This window comes from Ovis aries, chromosome 11, assembly GCF_016772045.2.
Source record: "Ovis aries strain OAR_USU_Benz2616 breed Rambouillet chromosome 11, ARS-UI_Ramb_v3.0, whole genome shotgun sequence".
Classification (NCBI taxonomy): Eukaryota; Metazoa; Chordata; class Mammalia; order Artiodactyla; family Bovidae; genus Ovis; species Ovis aries.
In genome coordinates, this window is record NC_056064.1 from 36715569 (window position 1) to 36741911 (window position 26343).

Here is a 26343-nt window from a genome sequence, read left to right on the forward strand (position 1 = left end):
TAGTCAGATTTGTTTGCTGATTTGAATTCATGTCTTTCTATTTTAGCCATCTCCCAAATAATGGGTTTTGAAAGTGATGTGTGGAGAAGCTTAATCTGATGAACACTGTCTGCCTTTTTTTTTTTTAAAGCAGTTGGAGGAAGTCGGCTTTTTGTTTGTTTGTTTTGTATCTTATCCTAGCAGAGGTTTAGTGATTAACAACAGCAGCATATCACCTGATGAAAGAACCCAGACTTTGTGAAACCTGTGCTTGTTGTACTTATGGTTTATTCTGCAGGATCCTCCATTCAAGTGGAGACAGGAATTTTTTTTTCTTTTACATTGTTATGTAGATACAAGTTATTTGGGCCTGAATTAAAAAGCAAAACAAAAACCCAAGAAGTCTTTTTAAGTTCTAAGGAGATGCAGTCCTACAAGACTGGTGAGTGGCATCTACCTCTTTCCAGGGCAGACCTCTGCATTTGGAGCAGAACATGCCCTCCCTGGGGGGCTGGCTTCCCAGGTGACGCTAATGGTAAAGAACCCACCTACCAATTCAGGAGGCATTAGAGATGTGAGTTCGGTCCCTGGGTGGGGAAGATCTCCTAGAGGGCATGGCAACGCGTTCCAGTATTCTTACCTGGAGAGTTCTGTGGACAGAGGAACCTGATGGGTCCATAGGGTTGAAAAGAGTCCGATATGACTGAAGCAACTTAGTATGCACCCACGCACATGCTCTCCCTGGACATATTTTTCGGGTAGGGGATTATGCTAATAGGTCTATATTAACTTCTCTTACATAATGGATAGTTTGGGGGGAGAGGGAATGATTCCCTAGCCCTTAACTTGAATTGGCAATAAATTTTTCTGCTCTTTGATTTTTTTTTTCTAACTGGAAAAGTTGCATCTAGATTGAGAAGTATCCCATATTTTAACCTTTGAGCTGGCTGCTGAGGTCTCCTTGGGGACAAGGACACTTTGTAGTTATTTATAACCTATAGAGAAGGGCAGTAAGACTGTAAACAGCCAGCACACGCTGAGGTTGGGAGTCAGTGGGAGCAGTCTATTGTTTATTCCTTTGCTTTCAGTGACTTGAAATTCTTTCATGTATCTTCTTGTTCATCTTCATTTTGACTTTGGATGAGCCTTACTAGCCAAGCTATTTCTATAAAACTCTTACAACACATTGAGAAGAAGAAAAAAATAGTCTTTTTATGTTCAAAAGCATACCTAATCCTCACAGTCATTTTAGAGTCCATGCTTGCCTACTGCTACTGCTGCTAAGTCACTTCAGTCGTGTCCAACTCTGTGCGACCCCATAGACAACAGCCCACCAGGCTCCCTCATCCCTGGGATTCTCCAGGCAAGAACACTGGAGTGGGTTGCCATTTCCTTCTCCAAAGCAGGAAAGTGAAAAGTGAAAGTAAATTCGCTGAGTCGAGTCTGACCCTGAGTCCGACCCTCAGCGACCCCATGGACTGCAGCCCTCCAGGCTTCTCCGTCCATGGGAGTTTCCAGGCAAGAGTACTGGAGTGGGTTGCCATCGCCTTCTCCGAAGAGATCTATAAACTAGGAAAACCTTAATGGTACTGACATGCATATGTAATACTATACTTGTTTCTGAGTTTTCCTTATATACAGAAGTTTCTTCTAAGTTTTCCTTATATGCAACAAATATAAAAACAGTTGAACTCTTAGATAAATATTTGACTATGGTAGAAAATATGTTCTGCATCATAGCCTGGTATAGAAAAAACTTAGTAATGTGTCTGGACATGTTTTAAAGGTGGATGTGTCTATCTCCGTGTCTCTCTCTGTATATTTGTTTCTATACACATGTTTGCACATGCATATATTTAATATTAATTATCACTTCTCTACATGTCAGTTTTAAGGGAATCAAGCCCTGTGTCAGACATGAAAATATAGATCAGTTCTAAGTAAATGCTAATAATCTACCTCATTTTTATCCATATATGGAAATTTTACCATATAGAATTTAACTTGGAATAACTGAGAGGTCTAGCATGAGTTTGCGACAGCTGCTATGATGATACTTTCAGGATTGACTTATACTGGAAGATGTTTATCTTAACTGTTGTGGGTTCAGGAACTTCCCATTTAGCCCTGCACATTTCTCTTTTTTCTCAACTTTTCTTGGATTTTTTTTTAATCAAAGAAGAACGTAGTTTTGAAATATGTTCAATTAGTTCTTTAAAACTGAAGATGAACCATTAGTTGTTTTTTTTTATAGTATAATTGTTTTACACTGCTGTGTTGGTTTCTGTGGCACAGTGAAATGAATCAGCTGTGTGCATGCATATATCCCCTCCGTCTGGACCTCCCCCCCACGCCCTCCGCCTCACCCCCGTAGATGGTCACTGAGCTGAATTCCCTGTGCTGTGCAGCAGCTCCCCACTAGCTGTTTACGCATGGTAGCGTATGTGTCGGTCCTAATCTCCTGACTCGTCTCACCTTCCTTTCACCTCCCTGTGTCCACGTGTCCATTCTCTGTGTCTGTGCCTCTAGTCTTGCCCTGGAAATAGGTTCATTGGTACCATTTTTCTGGGTTCCACATATATGCACTAATATATGACATTTTTCTCTTTCTGACTTAACTTCACTTTGTATGACAGACTCTGGGTCCATCCACATTTCCACCAGCCACCCAGTTTTGTTCCTTTTTATAGCTGAGTAATATTACCTTGTACACATGTGCCTTGTCTTCTTTGTCCGTTCATCTGTAGATGGGACATTTAGGTTGTTTCCTTGTCCTGAAAGTGAAAGTGTTAGTCGCGGCTGACTCTCTGCGACCCCATGGACTGTAGGCCATCAGGCTCCTCTGTCCATGGGATTCTCCAGGCAAGGGTATGCAGTGGATTGCCGTTCCTTCTCTAGGGGATCTTCCCGACCCAGAGATTGAACCTGGGTCTCCCACATTGCAGGCGGATTCTTGCCCATCTGAGTCACCATGTCCTGGCTGTTGTAAACAGTGCTGCAGTGAACATTGGGGTGCGTGTGTCATTTGGTGGAGTATGTGTACATATATATATTTTTACATGTGTCACTTTTTATTATGGTTTTTTCAGAGTATATGCCCAGGCTTAGTGGCACTGCGACATGTGGAATCTTAGTTGCCCATCAGGGAGTGAGCCCTTATCCCCTGCTTTGGAAGGCAGGTTCTTAACCACTGGACCACCAGGGAAGTCCCTAAAATATTTTGTTTTAAAAGTATGCTTGGATTCCTATAGCTGTTACTCATTCAGCAACTCCTATTAACTAGAGCTCATTAAAGAAAAATACTTTCCCAAAAGACAGTAGTCTAGTTAGTCGGTAGCAATTTCATTGAATAAATATTTATTGAATACCTATTATGATACCATTTTAGGCATAGGGGAATGCTGTTCTCTCATTGTGCTTTAACTTCTTAGTGGGAGAGACAGTAGACAAATGAAAATATAAAAACAGGCAATTTCAGATAGTGGTACTAAAAAAATGTAAGTTCATTTACTGAATTTGTGAGTCTTCCTTGTTTTGTAAAGTAAGTTCATTTGTATCATTTCTTTTTAGATTCCACATGTAAGGGGTGTCATAGGATATTTCTCCTCTGTCTGATAAAACTCATGGTTGCCAGGGGAAGGGATAGTTAGGGACTTTGGGAGGGTCATCTGCACACTGCAGTGTTTAAAATGGATAACCAACAAAACGTATTGTATAACACATGCAGCTCTGCTCAGTGTTATATGCCAGCCTGGATGGAAGGGGCTCTGGGGGAGAATGGATACCTGTATATGTATGGTTGAGTCTCTTCGCTGTTCACCTGAAACACCACAACGTTGTTAGTTGACCATATTCCCAATACAAAATAAAAACTTTAAAGTTAAAAAAATAAAAAAGAAGTATAAACAGAGTAATGTGATGAAAGAGGCTGTAAGTGAGGACTACTTCTAAACCCGTGGTCAGGGATGACCTGTCTGTGGATACTACATTTGACAGGACACCTAAATGACGAGAAGAAGCCAGCTGTGAAAAAATATGAGGGAAGAAAGAGATTTCCAGGGTGAGGAAAGAGCCTGATGTGTTCACTAAAGGCCTGAGTAACTAAAGCCTGATGACTGAGAAGAGTAAGTGTTAGGTGAGGTCAAGAGATATACTGAAGCTTTGGCCGTCATGACAAAAGGCAGATTTTATTTGGATAACAGTGGAAGCCACTGAAGAATTCCTATCTTGTTTCTCATAAGGGTCTGATTTATAAGCCATCTCATACCTTAGAGGAATTAATTGTAAAGTCTGCTAATTCTCTTAAGATATTTTTACTCACTATTTGAAAAGGTAATATAGTCACATGGTTCAAAATTCAGTAAGTACAAAAGGGAACATACTGGAAATTCTCCTTCCCACCCAATGGAAGGAAGGAGTTTCCTTCCTTGGAAGTAGCTAGTGTCCCTAGAGTCTTGTGTAGCTTTACAGAGATATTTTATACACACACACTAAATATTTTGGCGTGTTTAGATAGAAGGAGCTTCCCCATTCCTTTTTAAAATAAATATTATTATTGCACTGTCTATATCATAATTTATGTAATCAATCCCCTGTTGATGGACTTTCAGGTTATTTCCTTTTTTTAAGTTATTGTGATTGCAAATAGTGCTACATTGAAAAACCTTTTATATTTATCATATTAAATATATCAGTTTGATAAATTTCTATATGGGACTGTTAGATCAAAGGGTATATGCATTTCTTATTCATTTTGATATATATTTCTCTTTGTGGAGTTTATAACAGTTTATACTCCAATCAGAAATGCTCTTCTTATCCTGAGTGAGTGAGTGAGTGAAGTCGCTCAGTCGTGTCCGACTCTTTGCGACCCCATGAACTGTAGCCTACCAGGCTCCTCCATCCATGGGATTTTCCAGGCAAGAATATTGGAGTGGGGTGCCATTTCCTTCTCCAGGAGATCTTCCCGACCCAGGATTGAACCCAGGTCTCCCTCATTGTAGGCAGACGCTTTACCGCCTGAGCCGCAAGTGTTATCAAACATTTTAATCTTTCCAGACTCACTGGGTGAATTAATGTGTGGTTTACTCTGCATTTATCATTATAAATGAGAGTTGAACTTGTTTCACATATTTAAGAGCCATTGATATTTACTTATCTGTAAACCATTGGCTGTTCTTTGCCTATTTTTCTGTTACGCTATTGATTTTTTTCTTCTTGCTCTTTAGAGTCACTCAATTCTAAATCCCTGTGTTACAGGATTAAAAAAAAATACAGTGTTACATGTCAGTTATATCTCAGGTTTTTTTAAAAAAGCAGTCATCTTTAACTTGTAAATTTTAGAAAGCGTGTACCTAATATGAGACATGAGAAACCCCAGTCTTCCTTTGCTGATTGAAATCTCTCTTGATTGCCCCTAGTTTCATTTTAAGAAGTGTCTCTAAATTTTTTGTTTTTAAGTGCATTTAGTATTTTGTTAGACTACATTGAGGGCTTCCCTGGTGGCTCAGATGATAAAGAATCCACCTGCAATACGAGAGACCTGGGCTCGATCCCTGAGATGGGAAGATTCGCTCTAGGAGGGCATGGCAACCCACTCCAGTATTCTTGCCTGGAGAATCCCGGTGGACAGAGGAGCCTGACTGGCTACAGTCCATAGGGTCGCAAAGAGTCAGACATGACTGAACGACTAAGCAGGGCACCAACTAGACTGAACTGCAAAAAGTTTACTCATAACAGATATTCAAAAGTCATTCAAACCTTGCAGCAGAGGAAATCAGTATGACCTGTAATTTATAGGGTAATGAGAAAGATACTACCTCCTGGGCTGTATATGATTGAGGATATGTAACAGAAGAAATACAGACACTCCTTTGAGGTCCCAACAGTTTCTTAAAAATGAATATACCCAAGTCTTTCTATAGTTCTGTGTGTGTGTGTGAACAGTCTTTTGGCATCTTCTGTTTTGGAAAATGCAGACGTCTCTCAAGTTTAAAATAGTTAACGACATTGGTATTTTTCCTTACTTGGAAACTGTACCAGGCTTTAAACCATGAAAAAAAAAGTTACAGGTTTTTAAAAAGTCCCTAAAAAACTATGCTTTGGCAAGAAGCCATATTCCCAGCCTTCTAGCTTGTGCATGTTTATGTATTAAACCATATGAAATTGCCAATTTTTGACTGTCTTTGGCCTACAAAAACAATGATTCAGTCTAGTATCTCCATAATTTTATCTTGTAATTTTAAGACTGATGGATATAAAGATACCATATATGCGATATGCCTGTATTAATTGTTTGTTGTTTTTCTTTAATTCTCTGGATGATTGGATTAGATTAAAGATGGAAGAATGCTTATAAGGAATAAAAGATTTAAAAACTGCACAAGCTGTCAGGAGAATGGATATGTATATATGTATGGGTGATTCCCTTTGCTCTTCACCTGAAATTATCATTTTTTAGCATTGATAATTTCACCTGGAATTCTCAATTATTAGCATTGTTTGTTAATCAGCTAAACCCCAATACAATATAAAAAGTTTTTTTTTTTAAATCCTTAAGGGTTGAATCCCTTTTCCACTAAAAAGAAAGAAAAAAAGAAAACTACACAAGCTATCTGTATAACATTTTGCAGAGAATGTCTAGCCTAGCTCTAGCATATACCACAGGTTACACTATTGGGAAGTATCCTGATTACATAAGAGTTCAGTTCGAATTACTGATTTATGTCTTCACAATGAAGGGAAAAATAATCAATCTTTTTCATCTTATAGAATGAAGATACACTCAGAAGAGTAGACTGACAGGTCAGGATTTAATAGAGTGAACAGGAAAATAAATGGTAGTGTATTACAGATAGGGCTTCCCAGGTGGCGCTAGTGGTAAAGAACGCGGCTGCCAGTGCAGGAGACATAAGAGACTTGGGTTGGATCCCTGGGTTGGGAAAATCCCCTGGGATAAGGAAATGGCAACCCACTCCAGTATTCTTGCCTGGAAAATCCACGGACAGAGGAGCCTGGTAGGGTACAGTCCATAGGATCGCAAAGAGTCGTACACAACTGAAGCAGCTCAGCACGCATGTAACAGACACATTCAGCCTCCGAGTTGTCAGCATACTGGGAAGTTTGCTAAGCTTTGGAAAATAAATTTCTTGTTAGAGAACTTGGGAAGTCGTGTTTTAACTTGTTTGAAGCCACGAACAGTCTATATTGATGCTTGTTGTCTCCTAAAGATTCTCAGATCATGACCCTCAAATAGACCTCCTCTTTTCTAAAACTGTTTTTCTGCTGGGCATCTGTGGCAATTGGCATGAAGTGCTGAAGAGTTCATGTACCACCAGGCTACTTTGCTGATGAACATGTTTGCACATGGTGCCTACTCTGAGTGAAATTAATTAGGGCTGTGCTATCCTAGTCAATTTCCCTTCTGGCAGGTAGTGTGGTTAGAGCTCCTTAGAGTCTAAAACTGATTCTCTAGTTCTGCTGACTGCTGGGTGGACATTTTTAAACAATTGGAAGATGGGTGGGTGATACTATTTAAAAAAAAAACAAACACAAAGACTTGTGTACAGAATAAATGAGAAACAAAAAAGATAAGAAACAATGGCCAAGACAAGTTCTATTTTATTTTCTGGTTGTGATAATGGACCATAGCTCTGTAGCAACAGTTAATCCATTAAAATAAGCTGGCTTTTAAGCTTGTTTTTTTTCTTAGGCCTAGAGAATTCCTAAATTATTAATTGTTAGATAAGTTTGAAGTATTTTTTAATCTTTAACAATAAACTAAAATTAGTATTTTATGATCCATCAATATAGAGCTGAGCCTGCACACCCACAGAGCCAAGTTTTATGCTCTTAACTAACGTGTAAAATTCACATCTTCATTGCCAGCCTGCCCAAAAGATAGTTTTAATTGGGAATTTTGAAATTCCATTCTGGTTCCTACTAGCAGTAATGGTAACTGGATTTATAAAACTACCTAAGATGCGTTTACTACTAGACAAATAAATGGGCTTCTCTGGTGACTCGGATGGTAAAGAATCTACCTGCAATGCAGGAGATACCCCGGGTCCATCCCTGGATCCAGGAGGATCCTTTGAAGAAGGGAATGGCTACCCATTCCAATATTCTTGCCTAGAGAATTCCTGGACATAGGAGCCTGGCAGGCTGCAGCCCACGGGGTGAGAATGTGTTTTCCATCAAGTGCAAGCCTATCTTGATCACAGGTCTCTTTTCTTGATATTATCATGAAATCTTGAATTGCATAAACCAGGGAGACCCAAAGGCCATTGCAGTGCTTAGTTTGCTGGCTTAAGTAAAATAGCACATCATGTGTATAAGTCTTAACTTCATCTGTCATTACATGGGCTATTTTAATTATAAACACATGTAGGATAGTGTTTAAACCAGTAGGGACTAATAATACTAGTGGTATTACTCCGTGAGGCTGCCCTATATCTTATTAATACTCTTCCATGCTTATTACTTAAGTAGCTACTGAATGTGTATGAGTTGAGTGATTTAGGGGCAGGGGAAATTTATTCATTTATACCTCTTTCTATGAAGGATTTGAGGCAGTTTCCAGAAATACTTAACATATCAAAAGAGTAAACAGTTTAAGGACTTACAGCAAAATTAGTTACAGTGTTAAGAAAATAATAAAGCTATAGTACAGTAATAATTCAGACTCAAATTGAAGAAAGTAGGGGAAACCGCTAGACCATTCAGGTATGACCTAAATCAAATCCCTTATGATTATACAGTGGAAGTGAGAAATAGATTTAAGGGCCTAGATCTGATAGATAGAGTGCCTGATGACCTATGGAATGAGGTTCATGACATTGTACAGGAGACAGGGATCAAGACCATCCCCATGGAAAAGAAATGCAAAAAAGCAAAATGGCTGTCTGGGGAGTCCTTACAAATAGCTGTGAAAAGAAAAGATGCGAAAAGCAAAGGAGAAAAGGAAAGATACAAGCATCTGAATGCAGAGTTCCAAAGAATAGCAAGAAGAGATAAGAAAGCCTTCTTCAGCTATCAATGCAAAGAAATAGAGGAAAACAACAGATCTCTAGAAAGACTAGAGATCTCTTCAAGAAAATTAGAGATACCAAGGGAACATTTCATGCAAAGATGGGCTCAATAAAGGACAGAAATGGTATGGACCTAACAGAAGCAGAAGATATTAAGAAGAGGTGGCAAGAATACATGGAAGAACTGCACAAAAAAGATCTTCACGACCCAGATAATCATGATGATGTGATCACTAATCTAGAGCCAGACATCTTGGAAGGTGAAGTTAAGTGGGCCTTAGAAAGCATCTCTATGAACAAAGCTAGTGGAGGTGATGGAATTCCCAGTTGAGCTGTTTCAAATCCTGAAAGATGATGCTGTGAAAGTGCTGCACTCAATATGCCAGCAAATTTGGAAAACTCAGCACTGGCCACAGGGCTGGAAAAGGTCAGTTTTCATTCCAATTCCAAAGAAAGGCAATGTAAAAGAATGCTCAAACTACCACACAATTGAACTCATCTCACACGCTAGTAAAGTAATGCTCAAAATTCTCCAAGCCAGGCTTCAGCAATACATGAACTGTGAACTCCCTGATGTTCAAGCTGGTTTTAGAAAAGGCAGAGGAACCAGAGATCAAATTGCCAACATCCGCTGGATCATGGAAAAAGCAAGAGTTCCCGAAAAACATCTATTTCTGCTTTATTGGCTATGCCAAAGCCTTTGACTGTGTGGATCACAATAAACTGTGGAAAATTCTGAAAGAGATGGGAATACCAGACCACCTAACCTGCCTCTTGAGAAATCTGTATGCAGGTCAGGAAGCAACAGTTAGAACTGGACATGGAACAACAGACTGGTTCCAAATAGGAAAAGGGGTACGGCAAGGCTGTATATTGTCACCCTGCTTATTTAACTTATATGCAGAGTCCATCATCAGAAATGCTGGACTGGAAGAAGCACAAGCTGGAATCAAGATTGCCGGGAGAAATATCAATAACCTCAGATATGCAGATGACACCACCCTTATGGCAGAAAGTGAAGAGGAACTAAAAGCCTCTTGATGAAAGTGAAAGAGGAGAGCGAAAAAGTTGGCTTAAAGCTCAACATTCAGAAAACGAAGATCAAGGCATCCAGTCCCATCACTTCATGGGAAATAGATGGGGAAACAGTAGAAACAGTGTCAGACTTTATTTTTAGGGGCTCCAAAATCACTACAGATGGTGACTGCAGCCATGAAATTAAAAGATGCTAAAAAAATAAATAAATAAAAGATGCTTACTCCTTGGAAGAAAAGTTATGACCAACCTAGACAGCATATTCAAAAGCAGAGACATTACTTTGCCGACTAAGGTCCGTCTAGTCAAGGCTATGGTTTTTCCTGTGGTCATGTATGGATGTGAGAGTTGGACTGTGAAGAAGGCTGAGCGCCAAAGAATTGATGCTTTTGAACCATGGTGTTGGAGAAGACACTTGAGAGTCCCTTGGACTGCAAGGAGATCCAACCAGTCCATTCTGAAGGAGATCAACCCTGGGATTTCTTTGGAAGGAATGATGCTGAAGCTGAAGCTCCAGTACTTTGGCCACCTCATGCGAAGAGTTGACTCATTGGAAAAGACTCTGATGCTGGGAGGGATTGGGGGCAGGAGGAGAAGGGGACGACCGAGGATGAAAGATGGCTGGATGGCATCACGGACTCAATGGACATGAGTCTGAGTGAACTCCGGGAAATGGTGATGGACAGGGAGGCCTGGAGTGCTGCAATTCATGGAGTCGCAAAGAGTCGGACATGACTGAGCAACTGAACTGAACAGTAATAATATGAGCTATATAGAATATCGGAGAAGGCAATGGCAACCCACTCCAGTACTCTTGCCTGGAAAATCCCATGGACAGAGGAGCCTGGTAGGCTGCAGTCCATGCGGTCGCTAAGAGTCGGACACGACTGAGTGACTTCACTTTCATGCACTGGAGAAGGAAATGACAACCCACTCCAGTGTCTTGCCTGGAGAATCCCAGGGACAGGGGAGCCTAGTGGGCTGCCGTCTATGGGGTTGCACAGAGTCGGACATGACTGAAGCGACTTAGCAGCAGCAGCAGCATATAATAGACTATAGAATGAGCATGTGAGCCTGTAGTTTCAAGACAGATTTGTCTCAGAGCTTCATAGTAGTCAAGCACAGAGGACAACACAGACATTTATAAGATTCATATTGTCAGTCCCTAACTAAAAATAAACTGGGAGTTCGGGAAAGAAATTTCTCCCTTGTATATTATAAACTAGACAATATATGATATAATGAAATAAGTATATCCTTTTTATATTATTCCTGCAATTAATATATTTTAAAGATAAAGTAGAACAGTACAGAGGATATTATACACAATAGTAGCTGTTATCCCAAATTAAATGACATTTGTATCGTCATATTTGCCTTAGGTCGTTGTAATTTTAAAAGAAACTTGAGAGATCAACTTGAAATGTCTTGCATTCTTTTCCCAACTTCATTCTTTCTTGCTCCCCCATCCTGAATCTGCTACATAGCTTGTCATTGATTTTTTTTCACTTCTACTGTATGCATTAAAACTCAACATTCAAAAAACTAAGATCATGGCATCCGGTCCCATCACTTCATGGCAAATAGAAGGGGGAACAATGGAAACAGTGACAGACTTTATTTTCTTGGGCTCCAAAATCACTGCACATGGTGACTGCAGCCATGAAATTAAAAGACACTTGCTCCTTGGGAGGAAAATTATGACCAACCTAGATAGCATATTAAAAAGTAGAGAAATTACTTTGCCAACAAAGGTCCATCTAGTCAAAGCTGTGGTTTTTCCAGTAGTCATGTATGGATGTGAGAGTTGGACCATAAAGAAAGCTGAACACCGAAGAACTGGTGCTCTTGAACTGTGGTGTTGGAGAAGACTCTTGAGAGTCCCTTGGACTGCAGGGAGATCCAACCAGTCCATCCTAAAGGAAATCAGTCCTAAATATTCATTGGAACGATTGATGCTCAAGCTGAAACCCCAATCCTTTGGCTACCTGATGCGAATAACTGACGCATTTGAAAATACCATGATGCTGGGAAAGATTGAAGGCAGGAGGAGAAGGGGACGACAGAGGATGAGATGGTTGGATGGCATCACCGACTCGATGCACATGAGTTTGAGCAAGCTCCAGGAATTGGTGACGGACAGGGAAGCCTGGCGTGCTGCAGTCCATGGGGTCGAAAAGAGTCAAGACATGGCTGGGCAACTGAACTGAACTGTATGCAGATATCTGTAAATAATATATAAATCTTAAATTTGTATAAATAATGTACTGAACAAGACATTCCAAAACTCTCTTTTCGTTAGTATTGTGTTTGATCTCATCTCCTTGGTGCAGTTCATTGCTTTTAAATACTGAAATAGTTTTCCATTGTATGGAAATAACCCCATTTAGTTACCTGTTTCCCTCTTACTGGATTTCAGTTTGTTTATAACTGCCACATTGAACGACCTTGTCCATGTCTTCTTGTGCCTGTGGGCAGTTTTTCTAGGGCTGCTGCTGCTGCTGCTGCTAAATCACTTCAGTCATGTCCAACTCTGTGCGACCCCACAGATGGCAGCCCACCAGGCTCCCCCGTCCCTGGGATCTTCTAGGGCAGTGGCTCTCAAAACATTCCAGGACCAGCACATCAAGGTCACTTGGGAACTTGTTCAGTTCAGTCACTCAGTCATGTCCGACTCTTTGTGTCTCCATGGACCACAGCACGCCAGGCCTCCCTGTCCATCACCAACTCCTGGAATTTACCCAAACTCATGTCCATTGAGTCGGTGATGCCATCCAAACATCTCATCCTCTGCCGTCCCCTTCTCCTGCCTTCAATCTTTCCCAGCATCAAGGTCTTTTTCAGTGAGTCAGTCCTTTGCATCAGGTGGCCAAACTATTGGAGTTTCAGCTTCAACATCAGTCCTTCCAGTGAACACTCAGAACTGATCTCCTTTAGGATGGACTGGTTGGATCTCCTTGCAGTCCAAGGGACTCTCTTCTCCAACACCACAGTTCAAAAGCATCATTTCTTTGACACTCAGATTTCTTTATAGTCCAACTCTCGCATCCATACATGACTACTGGAAAAACCACAGCTTTGACTAGATGGACCTTTGTTGGCAATGTCTCTGCTTTTTAATATGCTGTCTAGGTTGGTCATAACTTTCCTTCCAAGGAGCAAGTGTCTTTTAATTTCATGGCTGCAGTCACCATGTGCAGTGATTTTGGAGCCCAAGCAAATAAAGTCTGCCACTGTTTCCACTGTTCTCCATCTATTTGCTATGAAGTGATGGGACCAGATGCCATGATCTTAGTTTTCTGACTGTTGAGCTTTAAGCCAACTTTGTCACTCTCCTCTTTCACCTTCATCAAGAAGCTCTTTAGTTCTTCTTCACTTTCTGCCATAAGGGTGGTGTCATCTGTATATCTGAGGTTATTGATATTTCTCTCAGCAGTGTTGATTCCACCCTGTGTTTCATCCAGCCCAGCGTTTCTCATGATGTACTCTGTATATAAGTTAAATAAGCAGGCTGACAATGTACAGTCTTGACATACTCCTTCCCTTATTTGGAACCAGTCCGTTGTTCCATGTCCAGACTTGTTACAAATAGAAATTCTTGAACCCATTCCAAACCTGAAAGATATACAGTGTTTAAACAAAGAGCTATTTTATTTACTTTTTGTGGCTGGTATTTTCATAGGATAGTTGGTCTTTTTCTTATTTATTTTGTAAAAACAATTTATATATTACTTCTTATGTTAATACAGCTAACTCTTTGCCATGTATTGTAAGCTTTGTTTGTTTTTGGCTTTGTTCATAGTACTTAAAAATTGTATTCACCACTGTTTTTAATGTCTTTTATGTTTAGAAAGACCCTGAAGGGGAGAGTTTTGAGTTGGATTTGGTTTGCTACTGGGACACCCTGTTGAGATGTGTAGCAATTATTTAGGAATGGTCTGAGGCTTATGAGAGAGGTCAGAGTTGGAGATGTGGAAAGCATTTATATAAAGACAGAAATTTGACACTGTTGTGGATAAAATTACCACAAAAGAGAATGTAGTTTAAGAAAATGATTCAATATTAAACCATGGGAACAACAGTGAAGTAAGAGAATTCAAAAAAAGATATTGAGGAATGATCAGAAAACAGAGAAGGCAAGGAGAAGAATCTGGAAAATCAGATACTGGTGAAGTGTAACGAGAGGTCGTTAATGCTACATAGAAAGGAACACATCTAAGATGGGTAAATGTTACCCTTGGAGAGAGCAGCTAACAGTAGGTTAAGAAACAGAAGACTATTCTTTTTAAATTTATTTTTAATTGGACGATAATTGTTTGACAATCCTGTGTTGGTTTCTGCCATATATCAACATAAATTAACCATAGGTATACATAGGTCCCCTCATTGTGAACCTTCCTCCCAAGGACTATTCTTATTAATAAGTTTCCACTGATGTGTAGAAAATAGACAGTAGTTGGAAAGGTAACAAGGTTATTTTCCTTTAGGAGCATTTGTATTTGTACCCCCAAGGGGAGGAGTCAGTAGTAAAGCTGTGTGGGGTCCACCATGCTGTTTCCTCTTCAGGAAGTCGCTCAGTCGTGTCCGACTCTGTGACTCTATGGTCTGTAGCCCACCAGGCTCCTCTGTCCATGGGATTTTCTAGGCAAGAGTACTGGAGTGGGGTGCCATTCTCCTCCGTGTCTTCTGTGACTCCTGCATCGCAGGCATATTTACCTGTTGAGCCATCAAGGAAGACCCTACTTTAAGTACCCATTAAGTAAATTCATTTGGTAAGATAATATTAATTATCTTATAATTATATAAATTATATATAAGTTATATAAATAATTAAATTAGTTTTGTGCAGAAAATTAAAACAGGATTGTATCCTTGTGATGAGGAGATTGCCTTAGGTTAGGTGATGTTCTCTGAGGTTAACATTGAATGCTAAGGAGTCATTTGAATGCTAACGGGAAAGCATTCCAGGCAGGAGACAAAGGTTCCAGTCTTTGGAAGGTCAAATGGAAATAGTAGGGTAGTATGCTAATAAAATTCTCTCGCTTCTGGCATCAACCAGGGTGAAGAAACAATAGAAGTTTTTGTCCCCTGACTTCGGAAATCTTGTTTAACCTTCAAACTGGCGATGTCAAGGGTTCCAAGTCCTCCACCTCCGGCAGAAATGTCGAGTGGCCCTGTGGCTGAGAGCTGGTGCTACACACAGGTAGGTGCTTCTTGGGAGGATTTCGGTGGACGAAAGGAATCAGGTTTGTTTTCTATGTTGGCTTTCCTGCTTTCTCTGAGTCATACATGTCAAATAGATAAAGTACATGTCAGCTTTCCGTTCCTTGGTTTTCTACGAGGAATCTGAATGGCCTAGGCCACTGTTTTTCACAGGAGGTTGAAGGAGGGGAATCTTTGAAACTAGATCTACTCTCTACATCTTCCTTGATGGTAATGAGTGACTTTGTTGGGCAACTCAAGGGGAAACTAGGTTTGAGATTTGCAACCCCAGGCAGTGGTATCAATATCTAAATCATTAAACACTGCTCTGAGCAGAGGTTCATTTTAGGAGTGGCTTAATCACATGCTTTCCCAACATTGTCTGTACTTTTCTCACTTTCCATCCAGTATTTCTCAGAAACTGAAAAGAAAAGCAGTGGAAGCAGTTGATCACTGTGAGATTTCTTAAAATGTAGATGAGGGATGGAAAAGGCTGAGCCTCTCTGCTGGCCGAACAGTGCTGTCTTCCTATGGGATTATGCAAAGGGAGGGAGGGGGAAATTATCTGATCTCCAGCCTGTTTTTCAGGTTGCTCACTTCCTATGTAATTACTTCCTGGTTTTCTATCAACAGATCAAGGTAGTGAAGTTCTCCTACATGTGGACCATCAATAACTTTAGCTTTTGCCGGGAGGAAATGGGTGAAGTCATTAAAAGTTCAACCTTTTCATCAGGAGCCAATGATAAACTGAAATGGTGAGGAAGAATACATTTAGCTGTAAAAATGTTTCTAAAAGTTACCTGTTTTGCTTGGCTTCATGGAAGACTGACTGGAACGTAAGATCCTTGATGGCAGGGACTTTGTTTTGTTCTTTATTTATTCCCCAGTGTCTGATACATAACAGATACTCACTGTATGTTTGTTGAATTAGTTCAGTGAGTATATCGAGGTCAGCAAGCTCAAATGGCTGTAGAGTAAAGTCAGTGAGTTAAGACGGCTAGTACTGTAAATAATATCCGTACCTGATGTGAATGTTGACCACTTTGCAAACTAGTTAAGTGTCCTAAAAGAAGTGGTGGCTTCAGCTCCGCCTGACGATAGCCACATGTGAATAAGGTCTCACCATTGCCAGATTCTCTGATTTTTCAAGAAGAACAGAAAATCTAGATTTCATAATGTAATATCTCTTGATTTTTAGATTGCCTGTTTTTAAACAAAGGAGGTTTATTTACTTGTAACTGGAATGTCCAGGGTATAGGATATCTTTTAAGGTAATTTGATCCAAGAGCCAGCCCAATGGTTAGATTAAGGACCCCAGCACTCTCTGCTCTGCCCTGCTCTCCACACTGTTTTTTTGGCATCTCAAGATTAGCTTCCCTTGTAGTTAAAAGTTGACTGACAGTAGCAATGGGCATCTTCCACTACCATCCAACAGTCTTTAAAACTTGCTGTGAACTGTGTGGCCAAGAATGTGTCAGATGTGCACTGATTGGTTTAGATCTAGGTTCCCTCAGTTGATCCCTGTGGCAAGGGAAATAGGATCTGGGAGGGTGGGTCAGTTCCTTCCAGTTGTCTTCTCTTGAGGAGCAGGCTGTTATGTATAAAACCATGTACTCTACAAAGACCAGGATACTTGTCTGTGAACCACCATTTTGACCTCTGATAACCCACTGAAAAGTTCAATGACTTTCCATTCATTTAGTATTTGTAGGCCATGTACATTAAGTAGTGAATTACTAGGTGCTGAGAGAATTCTTAGGCATTGTATTTAAGCATTCTTAGGCATTGTATTTAAATTCACATCTTCAGCACAATGTGTTGTGATGTCTGTGGCGTATGCACTTTCCAGAGAAGCAGTGAATTGGGCCACCTGTTTGAGAGAGGTGTCATAATACTGGCAAGGCCTAAGGATGCATATGGCCTATGTATTATACGTGGTAAAACAGTGTCTGAACCACATGCAGTTCAGCTAATGACATTTATAAGTTAACTGAGTTCAACCTGTTAAATTCTGTCTGAATTTTGTTTTGATCCATTGGTAACAGGTTGGCATCGCTAACTCTATTTAGAAGTCTGACTTGGAACTCTGCCCCGCATAATGGGAGTTTACCTTTGTCTGTGCTTCCTCCATATTGCCTCTTTTATTTTAATCTTAGAGTATTATCGCCAGATTGATAAAATATCTATAAAAGATTACTTACTTCTCTAGAGTTCTTTTTCTCTCCCAAATTGGTGTTGAAAGGCTCACTGACTTTTTTCCTCCTGGTTTCATTGCAGTCCCAAAAAAATAAGGGGCTGGTTTTCCTGAGATTGAGGATTAAAATAGATTGAGACTTGACTGAATTTCAAAATATTTTAGGGGGGAAAAGTGATTTGGGAGATTATGAGGAAAGAGGCGGAGATGCAAGGGATGTGTTGTCAGATTCTAAGATGCCTATTTATTGTTTACTTTTTAAAAGGTGCCTCAGGTTGCTCTAGAAAAGTGATTTCTAAGCAGTCCTTTAACTGAGTCAAAACATCCTGCTGTGGGGCCTGGGTTTGTTTTTTAACATCTCCTGTTGATTCTTATGTTCCAGTTGCCTCCTATCACTTCATGAGCCTACAAACGTGGATGCTTTTGACTTTTTTTCCTTCTGTTTTGGGCAGGTGTTTGCGGGTAAACCCAAAAGGACTAGATGAAGAAAGCAAAGATTACCTGTCACTTTACCTGTTACTCGTCAGCTGTCCAAAGAGTGAAGTTCGAGCAAAATTCAAATTCTCCATCCTGAATGCCAAGGGAGAAGAAACCAAAGCTATGGGTAAATGTTATCTTTGTTTGACTCTGTTTTCACATCCAGCAACTTTATACATTGACAAGTTGTGGATTTGATTTGATCTTTTTTTGAGTAACCCTAAATATAACTTTTTTTTTTTTCACTCCAGAGAGTCAACGGGCATATAGGTTTGTGCAGGGGAAAGACTGGGGATTCAAAAAATTCATCCGTAGAGATTTTCTCTTGGATGAGGCCAATGGGCTTCTTCCTGATGACAAGCTTACCCTCTTCTGTGAGGTGAGTCCTTTTACCCTGCTGTGAGAGTAGCAGTTCCCAGACCTGATGGGTATCGGTAGATGTCTTGTTATCAAGGATGGAGAGTGAGAAAATCCCAAGTGGAGTGGTGCTGCACGAATATTATTGACACGACTGACTGAAAGCTGTGCCGTGTTTTCAAGGTTGTTGGGCAGCTCAGTTTTCCACTTGTTACTGTTCTGAAAAACAAAGATTGTGTATGTACTATCTTGGGTCATGATTCTGGCTTTTCATTGCAAAATTTTTCAGAAAGCATTTGGAAGGACTATTACTTTACACTGAGGAGAATGACCAGCAACTGGATGAGTGTATTTATTCCTTGAGCTTTCTGGCTCCTCCTTGAATATGAGATCCACATGTGTTTGATAGAGCACTTTCTTTTTCCTCTTTGAACTAGATGACTTTTATCAGTTGTTGAGTGTCTTTGGTTTGTCTTGCTGAAGAAGTTGTGAAATAGGAAGGTAAGAACCATTTATTTTTAGAGTGGAGGTTATGTAAAGCTAAGTCATTGTTAGTGAAGAGGGTTATCTAGTCATTTAGGAGAAGCCTTATAAGAGCCCCAATGACCTAAAGAGCCTTTTCAGGTTTATAGGAGAAGCCTAGAGATAAAATTCCTTGAGAGTGAGTTGGAAAATGTTTTCTTTAATGAGTGTATACTAATTAGTCGTTTCATGCTGTTATTAATGCATTTATAAATACTAATAAGCTTACAGTGTAAGAAACGAGTAAAACCTCTAGTCAGCTGGGATGTTGGTGTTCCTTGTATTCCTGATCAATATCACCAAGAGAATGTCTCCTGTGCTTTCATGGGGAGGATGCAGGCAAGTTTCCCAACTAACAGTGTACTCTGTCAAATAATAGGCCCACAGTGCAAGTTAACATTAACAATAGCTCCAAAGGCATAGCATGTCGCCACCTGCGCAGTGGGGAAGGTGTCCCTTAGGAGTCTTGCCCTGTTGTAGAAGAGGCCTGGCCAGCAGTAGCTGGCTTCTTTTCCAAGTCACAGCTCATTGAATATTTTCATAGAGTTGCTGATGATTAGTAAACCTGTGAGGTATATTTTATTAAAATACTACACTGAATACATAAAATGTAGTTTGCATAATAGCTACCTTTTCTCCTTTTTAATTGCTAAGTGAAAAGAAATAAAATACTAGAGTGAAGGTATCTGTAAAAATATATAAAAAGTTGCAGTTAAGTTTTATAAAATGTTGCAGTCATTTTTTATCTTGGAATTTCAATTCTACATAAATCCAAGTAGTTAGAGATCATACTCAATTGCCCAAGTGGAGAAATGAAAGCAAGAACAATTGGGTGGTTTTGTGTGAGATTGAATGTTATATAAACAGACTATCAATTGAATATTCACCCACCTTAGAGATCCTGTATTTCAGAAAAAATTTAAAATAGTTTATTCTAATTTCTGTTGGAAATGAAAGCCAATCTTTGAACTATTCTCTGAAGGAAATCACCTCTAAATAATGCATCTGGTGTCTTAGGCAATACCAGAACCTTTATTGCCACATTTTTAAGTCTACAGTGCGTCCAGCGTTTTCTTACATGCTCTCCCCCGCACCTCACCCCACCCAGATCCATTCCATCTGCTTCAGCCCTTGTATTGACATTCTCGATTTGGAAACCAGTTGACCTGCCCTCACTTGGCAATTTCTCATCCTGTGGTTGAGTCTGAGGCACTCTCTCTTTGCTTCCCCATATGAAATTCTCTTAGGAGAAATTCTGTGGTTAAGTTTAGAAATGCCTTACTGACTTAGAAGGGAAGTGAGATGACACTTTGGAAATGAGGAGATGTTGAGCAGGGAAACGTCTGGCTGGGTTCTGCTGATGCCATCGGTTTCTTACCATCGGACCAGGTGTGCCATCTGTTCCTCTCACACTTCTCTGTTGGCCACAGGTGCTGAGTGTTGCTTCTCGTTCTTGGGCTTGTGCCTAGTGAGATTTCGTTTCTGTTCCAAGACTCTCTGTGGACTTAGTAGCGTTCAGCGTTGCAAGACAGTTGCGTAGGGGTGTGTGTTGGATGTGTGGGTTTTAAAAATGTCTGCAGCTCATCTAAGTTCTTAGTGCATTTCAGAGCTAGATCATCCTTTGGTGAAAATTCTGTCCCTTTGACCTTTGCTCCCTTCTATCAATGGAATATTTATTAAAAAGTCTGTTTTGTTCATATTTATATTTTTATTTATTATTGGTTTAGTTACATTTTCTTAAAATTTAGAGGTCTCTTTGAAGTTGATGTCCACATACAAATTTAAATTATGAGTACTGCACTGTTCTATTCCTTACCCAGTTTTTGTCTCAGGTACTTCTGTCCTGTCCTGATGTAATAAGTACAGCTGTTTCGTGAATATTTTTGGTCTGTTCCCAGAGGCCACAAGAGGGAATCCTAAGGTGAAGGACTGAGAATCACACCTTTGTGTGTTTCGGCTGTATTTCAGTATAACTGTATAACCGTTAATGAAGCTGATGAAAAATGCCGAATGGGTAGTCTCGTTTGTAATGTGCCACACTGGGTTCACTTTTGGTTCTTATTGATCTTTCTTTCTGACTGTTAGGAAATGTGGTGAGTTTTCCAAGTTGATACTGCTTAGTTAACACATTCCCTCAATTGTCTTTTATCACAGTCCTTTGAGCTGGGTTAGTTCTTTTCGATTCATTTTATGTTACTGGGGGAGAAGCAGTGCCTAGGGAGGTCAGGTAATTCTTCCTGACATTGTGCAGCAAATTGGTAGCAGCTCTCCACTTTCCATCTCTAGTCTGCCGTGCTACGCTAAAGTGGAGCTGAGCACCATTCACCCCAGGAAACATGGGCTCTACCGAGTTTTCTTTGGTAATGAAAGAATCATGAAAGCTTTACACTTTTAATTTTCTCTTTTATAATTTGGACCACAGAAAATCTACTTGAAATGCTTCACTTTTGTTGATCCTCTTTATTTATACTGAAAGCAGGTAGCTGTTAGCAGTAAAGATCCATGTATTCCATCTTCATTGTATATGCCTCTGACAGGTAGAAGATTCCAGTTCCTGTTTGTAATGTTGTAATTAAAGTTTAAATATTAAATACCATATGAAATATCTAGATACTAGTTAATTATTAAAATGTCTCTTTCCTTAACAAACAATATCTCTTCAAAGCCTGGGAATATATATTTTTGCCAAATTTTAAATATGTTGGTCTATTTTTTCTTTTACTATTTATTAATGGATTATTTGTATATATTAGTTGAAAGAAAATGCTAACAATAATTGATTGTTCTTGACCTACAAAAATGGTGATTTAATGTGTACTATCATTATAGGTTATAAAACATGATAATGTAGTAAATCTCCTACCCAACCCAGCATTACCCCCAGTAACTTAGAACCGACCTATATATGCTTCTTCCCTATCCCTTAAACCTGTTGTCTCCCTACTCAGACAGTGATAATAAATAGCTCTTTTGAGCTATTTATTATTCATTCCATTGTTTATTATTTGTATGCCTGAACAATATATTGCTTAGGCTTGCTTGTTTTGAGCTTTATGAAGATGGTCTCAGGATGTATGTAGCCATCTAGGACCTGCTGTTTTCACATTATGTTTCTGAGATTTATTTACATTGTGAATGTAACTATAGTTCATTGATTTTGATGCTGTGCGGATTCTGTTGTATATCCACACCCCATCTGATTGGTTGGTTTACTCTTTCTTACTGATAGACGTTTAGAGAGTTGCTAGTCTTTTGATTAGAAGTAGTGCTGCTGCTATGTTGTTGTTCAGTCACTAAGTCGTGTCCAACTCTTTGTGACCCCATGGACTGCAGCACACCAGGCTTTCCTGTCCTTCACTGTCTCCTGGATTTTTTTCAGACTCGTGTCTATTTAGTTGGTGATGCCATCCAGCCATCTCATCTTCTGTCTCCCCCTTCTCCTCCTGCCCTCAATCTTGCCCAGCATCAGGGTCTTTTCCAATGAGTTGGCTCTTTGCATTAGGTTGCCAAAGTATTGAAGCTTCAGTTATTGTATCAGTCCTTCCAGTGAATATTCAGAGTTGATTTCCTTAAGGATTGAATGGTTTGGTCTCCTTGCTGTCCAGTGGACTCTCAAGAGTCTTCTCCAGCACCACAGTTTGAAAGCATCAGTTCTTTGGTGCTTAGCCTTCTTTATGGTCCAACTCTCACATCCATACATGACCACAGGAGAAACCATAACTTTGATTATATGAACCTTTGTTGGCAAAGTGTCAGCTGCTGCTATAAACAGTCTATATACAGTCTATTTTTCTAGATTGTTTCAATTATATGGAAGTTAAAAATGTATTTCCAATGTTTTTTATCTTGACTTTCTATGTTTGGACAAAATATATAAGAAATGACATAATCTTTCATGAAATTTTCTTTTTTTAAGGAAAAGAATTGACTTTAAAAGTGAGATCCTTTTACAACTTGAAATTTAGAGGGTTATAGAGCCTTCCTGAGACATTTTCATGCATCATGTCTAAGACGACATAAATGTCATAGTCACGTCATCTTCACAGCTGCAATTCTGAATGAGTCTCCATAGTCAACTTTATAAACATTAAAAAAAAAAAGTCTTTAGTTTTTCTCAAAATGGTATCATTTTAGTATCATCATTTGCAGAGAAAAACAATCCCTTTCTAAGTTAAAAGTTTGGGCTCTGAAGACTCATTTGTGAATGCCATTTAAAATTTATTTTTAATTAAGCGTATTTAATGTTGGTAAGAGGTGCCAGACATTCAGAGCTCTGGAGACTCCAGGCATCCATATATCTGCAGAACAAGTCTGGCTCAGACAGTAAAGGTACATTCTCCTTCCTGCTGTGTTCCTGTCTGAGTCTAGAAAGAGGAATTACCCCAGTGAGAGGAGTCACTGGCTTTGGGCCCCACTCATTACCAAGTACACATGTAACCAGCACAGAGCCCACTGGTAACCATAGTTTGAAAATCAGCTTAGCTCTTGCCAGTTCATTTTACACAGTCTAGTAAATTGCCATCAAGTGTTGATGACGTTGGGCTCCTGTCAGACTGGTTTAATTCAAGCTTAGGAGCCCAGTGCCAGATGTATTCTCCGTTCCTTTCATTGGCCATCCCGTAAGATTCCTGCCTTTCCTGAGGAAAATGGATTTAATTGGGCATGTCCTTGGTGTTTTGTTTGTTCATTTTTAAATGAGCAGTATTTTGAAGCTAAAATGGGAATAGGCTGCTTCTACTTTTGGTGTTAATATTATATCAAACAAGTAAGGATGTTAATAAGAGAAAGTTGCTGAACCAGATTGGAGATCTGACACGGGACAGTCTCTGGGGTGGTTTGTGTTGGGTCCTGGGCTGTTAAAATAATACTATATTCTGGCTCTAATAAATGTGCTACTAATGCTGAGCACATTCATGATCAATTAGCTCAGCTCTTCATTGTTCAGGACCATAACAGCCAGTTTGAGACAATCGAATAAACTTCTTGACCTGAAGTAAACATCTCACTCTTATACAGAAGGGGCCGCCAGTCCATTTGGATGGGGCGTTAACCATGTCTGGGTTTATGATTGCATTGAAAGGATGACTTGCATCTTGAAGGTTAAAAGAAATTTGAGTCATTTAGGATGTTCCTTAGCTGTCTTTCTCATCTAACTCATAGGAATAGCAAGAGTGGGGAGCTGATTCTCAAGGTTTGTGAATTCTTTCTTTTTAACATTTCTAACCTAATATGGTGTAGAAGAGGAAGCATAGCTAGGGTTGTCAGGCAGAAGACTGAGGTCTGTTGGGTCTCATCTTCAGCTGGGTTATTTACACTTATCTTATAATGTGTTATATCATTTATAAATTCCTGTGGCTTTTTAAATTAATTAATCTGACTTTGTGGAGTCTTAGCTGTGACATACAGGATCTTTCATCGCGGTACATGGTCTCTATGGTTGTGGCGTGCAGGCCTGGTTGCTCTGTGGCGTGTTGGATCTTAGTTCCTTGACCAGGGATTGAACCTACTTTCCCTGCATTGCAAGGCAGATTCTTAACCACTGAACCATCAGGGAAGCCTCAGTCCTTGTATTTTGTATTCTAACACATTTATCTGAATTTCATTGACCTATCTAGAAGTACCAGGGTTTTAGATTCTTTAGACCAAACAGTTAAAACAGGGCTGCTGCTGAAGCCAAGTGGCCGGTTGGATTTCTCTGTAAACTCGTCATCATTCTGTTCCAAAGCTATAAGAGGATACCTAGCTGGAGCCAATCATCTTATGTGTCATTGTCACAAGTGACTGAATAAGCATGTGAATGATGTGGAATACCTACCCAGTTATCACTACCCGAGATCTTCCAGGCTCAGTCCTGTTCGTTAGCGTTGGTGAGGAAATACCAGTTATTTACTATGCCCTGTGTAAGAGTTGGACCATAAGAAGGCTGAGCACCAAAGAATTGATGCTTTTGATTTGTGGTAGTGGAGAAGACTCTTGAGAATCCTGTGGACTTCATGGAGCTCAAACTAGTCAATCCTAAAGGAAATCAACCCTGAATATTCTGAATATTCTGAATATTCATTGGAAGGACTGAGGCTGAAGCAACAATACTTTGGCCACCTGATGCAAAGAGCCCACTCACTGGAAAGGACTCTGATACTGGGAAAGATAGAAGGCAAAAGAAGAAGGGGGCAGCAGAGGATGAGATGGTTAGATCGCACCATTGACTCAGCGGACATGAATTTGAGCAAACTCGAGGAGATGGTGGAGGACAGAGGAGCTTGGTTTTCTGCAGTCCATGGGGTCACAAAGACTCAGACACGACTTAGCGACTGAACAGCAACAAAAACAGAAGCTGTACTTTATGTTTATGTTCTAGACCCAGCGGAAATCAGTGAAGTGCTTTTAGGCTTATAAGAGAGTTTAAATGGGAGTTTCTATAGGAGTTCTTTGTTTTTAACCTTTTGCTTAGGGAAAATAAGGTAAATATTTAAGGCTCAACATTTGTTTCTGTCTGTTTTTTCCCTGTGGTGATTTGACCAGGTACTTCCCTGTTGGCTCAGATGGTAAAGAATCCGCCTGCAGTGCGGGAGACCCGGGGTCAATCCCTGGGTTGGGAAGATCCCCTGGAGAAGGGAATGGCAAGCCACTCCAGTATTGTCGCCTGGAGAATCCCATGAACAGAAAAGCCTGGCAGGCTACAGTCCATGGAGTTGCAAAGAGTAGGACACGACTGAGCGGCCAGCACACATTCAGGGCAGGGAAGGCATAGCTTATGAGACATTTGGAAGAGAGAGGAGTTTGTGGGGCTCTCTCCTCATTGTCTTGAGATGTTGTAGGATAGTATGATTATGACAGTTAAGAACTACTTCATCGAGGATAAATCCGTGATTAAAAACCAAGAGAATATGACTAAATTTTTATTTAGTTTCTAAATGTACTGCAATAGCAAGGTGAAAGTCATCTCTCCTCCTGCTGGGACGGAAATTCCCGGTAACAAAAGCTTTGGACTGTCTTCTCTTGTCTTTCACAGGTGAGTGTGGTGCAAGATTCCGTCAACATTTCTGGCCAGAATACCATGAATATGGTGAAGGTTCCTGAGTGCCGGTTGGCAGACGAGTTAGGAGGACTGTGGGAGAACTCCCGGTTCACAGACTGTTGTTTGTGTGTTGCTGGCCAGGAATTCCAGGCTCACAAAGCTATCTTAGCAGGTTGGTATTTATTCATGGGGAGTTTCATTTTGGTTAAACAGGGAAAACCAGTAGACAGCATAATCACCTTTTGAATAACTTAAACTTTTTGAACTAGTAACGAAAAACTTCAGCTAAACATATTTTTATATTGTGGTGACATTAGTTGTCAAAACCAAAAAGACTTTCCATAAAAGTGCTACCTTGCTTTTCTCTCTGTAGTGGACTCAGACCACCATTTTCAAGGAACGGTTGATGATGTGTATTAGATGCCTTTGCGCCTCGAGGTTAGATGTCCAAACACTGGTTAAGAGCAAGTATTAGCCCCTAGACAAGGACTTAGGATGTAATGGAGAAGATTCTGGACTCAGGACTAAAC

General features: G+C 40.0%; 1 protein-coding gene across 5 annotated transcripts in view; it reads left to right on the forward strand.

The window, feature by feature from the left end:
• SPOP (speckle type BTB/POZ protein) overlaps positions 1-26343 on the forward strand; it is an 82147-nt gene that overhangs the window by 46008 nt on the left and 9796 nt on the right. For 4 of the 5 annotated variants that reach the window (XM_042255839.2, XM_004012788.6, XM_027974688.3 and 1 more), the window contains 5 exons: positions 15103-15246; positions 15879-16000; positions 17892-18043; positions 18168-18295; positions 25808-25985. In XM_042255839.2, the coding sequence (XP_042111773.1) occupies positions 15169-15246; positions 15879-16000; positions 17892-18043; positions 18168-18295; positions 25808-25985 (658 nt within the window). In that variant the 5' untranslated portion in view covers positions 15103-15168. Of the gene's footprint in view, positions 1-273; positions 422-15102; positions 15247-15878; positions 16001-17891; positions 18044-18167; positions 18296-25807; positions 25986-26343 lie in introns of those variants that run through there. The other variant, XM_060395549.1, reaches the window with a different exon arrangement.